The sequence below is a fragment of the Babylonia areolata genome, chromosome 20 (assembly GCF_041734735.1).
Source record: "Babylonia areolata isolate BAREFJ2019XMU chromosome 20, ASM4173473v1, whole genome shotgun sequence".
NCBI lineage: Eukaryota > Metazoa > Mollusca > Gastropoda > Neogastropoda > Buccinidae > Babylonia > Babylonia areolata.
Window position 1 is genome coordinate 47,245,589 of NC_134895.1, and position 2,500 is coordinate 47,248,088.

The 2,500-nt window shown below is 46.8% G+C and overlaps 1 protein-coding gene across 1 annotated transcript in view; it reads right to left on the reverse strand.

Annotated features, from left to right (window-relative positions):
* Window positions 1–2,500, reverse strand: part of LOC143294664 (protein patched homolog 1-like) — a 99,822-nt gene that overhangs the window by 71,739 nt on the left and 25,583 nt on the right. Inside the window, exons 3-4 of the mRNA XM_076606047.1 lie at window positions 1,258–1,444; window positions 459–528 (exon numbers count right to left, since the gene is read on the reverse strand). Of these exons, the coding sequence (XP_076462162.1) occupies window positions 459–528; window positions 1,258–1,444 (257 nt within the window). The remainder of the gene's footprint in view (window positions 1–458; window positions 529–1,257; window positions 1,445–2,500) is intronic.

Below are 2,500 nucleotides of genomic sequence, written 5' to 3' on the forward strand. Positions count from 1 at the left end.
CAAGCTCGCATGTTCGTGCACGCACACACACACACACACACACACACACACACACACACACACACAAACACACACACACACACACACACTAACGCCTGAATACAGACGCTCTCTCTCTCTCTCTCTCTCTCTCACACACACACACACACACACACACACACACACACACACTAACGCCTGAATACAGACGCTCTCTCTCTCTCGCTCTCTCTCTCTCGCACACACACACACACACACACACACACACACACACACACACACACAGAGGAGAGACAGACAGACAGACAGACAGACAGACAAACAGAGATCACACAAACACAGAGACCAACATATACACAAATTACATACGAAAATAGAAATCCCCCCCCCACACACACACACACCCACTGCACCCCCCCACCCCCTGGAAAAATAATCACACACAAAAATACAGACAATGAAAAGTGTGTGCCACTTACATGATCAAATAATTCATCTTCCATCAGAGGAAAATTGGCGGCGTAACAAATATCACGAAACTTCCACGTTCTGGGGAAGAAAAGAAACAAACAGGCAACTGAGTCCATAAACAAACCAATCAATCAATCAATCAATAAATCAATATAATCAATTGACCAACAGATACAAAGGAAAAATTTAGGTACCGTTCATCTCATGGATTATATAAGTACAGGAGGGAGACAGAGAGACATAGACAGACAGAGAGAGAGAGGGGGGGGGGGGGTGGGAGAGAGAGAGAGAGAGAAAGGGAGGGGACAGAGACAGAGCGAGAGAGAAAGAGAGAGGGACAGACAGACAGACAGACAGACAGAGAGAGGGTGGGAAACGAAACGAAACGAAACAAACCGAAACGAAATGTTTATCTTAACAGGGAAATGAGATAAGCAAATAATATTCTTTTTTCCACCCAGCCCTGGGGAGGGAGAGAGAGACAGACAGACAGAGAGAGACAGAGACAAAGAGACAGAAACAGAGACAGAGACAGGCAGAGAGAAAGAAACTCAGAAAAAAGAGAGAGGGACAGAGAGATACAGACAGAGATAGACAGACAGAGAGAGAGAAAGAGACTCAGAGAGAGACAGACGGAGAGAGACACACAGACAGAGAAAGAGACTCAGAGAAAGACAGAGACAGAAACAGAGAGACAGACAGAGAGAGACACACACACACACAGAGAACAGAGACAGAGACACACAGAGAGAAAGAGAGAGAGAGAACCCCACCCCCACACCCCCAAAAGAAAAGAGCACCGCTTACACTCCATCGATTTCCACCTGGACCCGGGTGGCCTCCAGCACGGACCGGAAGTGCAGCGAGATGGACTCCGCGTTGAGCAGGTTCTTCCTGTGGCGGGGGGTCTGCACCAGCACCTCGTGGGTCGTCCCGCTGCCCTCGCCCAGCACCTCCCTCGTGTAGGCCAGCTCCTGCTCCAGCCGGCCCCCCTCTGCGAAAAAAAAGACCCACGGACAAAAGGCCGTTCTTTCAGTGTTCAGTCCTGCAAGTGTGTGTGTGTGTGTGTGTGTGTGTGTGTGTGTGTGTGTGTGTGTGTGTGTGTGTGTGTGTGTGTGTGTGTGTCCACCACAACCTCCCATCGTTTCTTTTGGTTTAAACTAAATCTTCATTCAGAAAAAAAAAACATTTTTGTTATACATGTACACATAGACGGCGGAGCAACAACAAGCTCACAGCTTATCACATCGTGCTCATCGATCGTTTCTTAAGACCGTAGCAACCCCCAACACCCCCCCCCCCCCCAACACCCCCCCCCACCCCCCCCCCCCCCCCACCCACCCCAAAAAAAAAAAAAAAAAAAAAAAAAACGAAAACAACAACACCAACAACAAAACAATTATAATAAAATAAAGAAATACTAATTCAAAACATAGATATCTGGCAATGATTAATATACATCAGCGTGTGTGTGTGTGTGTGTGTGTGTGTGTGTGTGTGTGTGTGTGTGTGTGTGTGTGTGTGTGTGTGTGTGTAGGTGTGTGTGTGTAGGTGTGTGTACGTGCGCACATGCGCGCATACGTGAATTACACAGGAAAAAAACGAACGATGAGCACCTAAAAGCAGCTGTCAGTTGGCTCTTAACCAAATCAGGCAGCCTGTTGTGCAAATGACACTGTGATTGTGAAGCGCTTGGACTGTGTTGGAAGCTTAGTCTCGGGCCGAAGATAGGCGCTATATTGGTTAAGTTGGGTTGTTGTCGTTTTTTTAAGCATCGATTAACTATCGTTATTTAATATTCAAGCTGCGCTCCAATACCCCCCCCCCCTCCTCCCCCCTACCACCCCACCACTTGGAAAAGAGCCTCAACTGATCCATGGTCAGCATTCTTATGTCCACCATTTTTGTTCAGATTTTTTTTCCCACCATCTTTTACTTCTTCTCTCTCTCTCTCTCTCTCTCTTCTTTTTTTTTTTCTTTAGTGGGTAGGGCAGTTTTTCAAAAATTCGCATTTTTTGGTGGTTTTTTTGTTTGTTTGTTTGAATTAGCA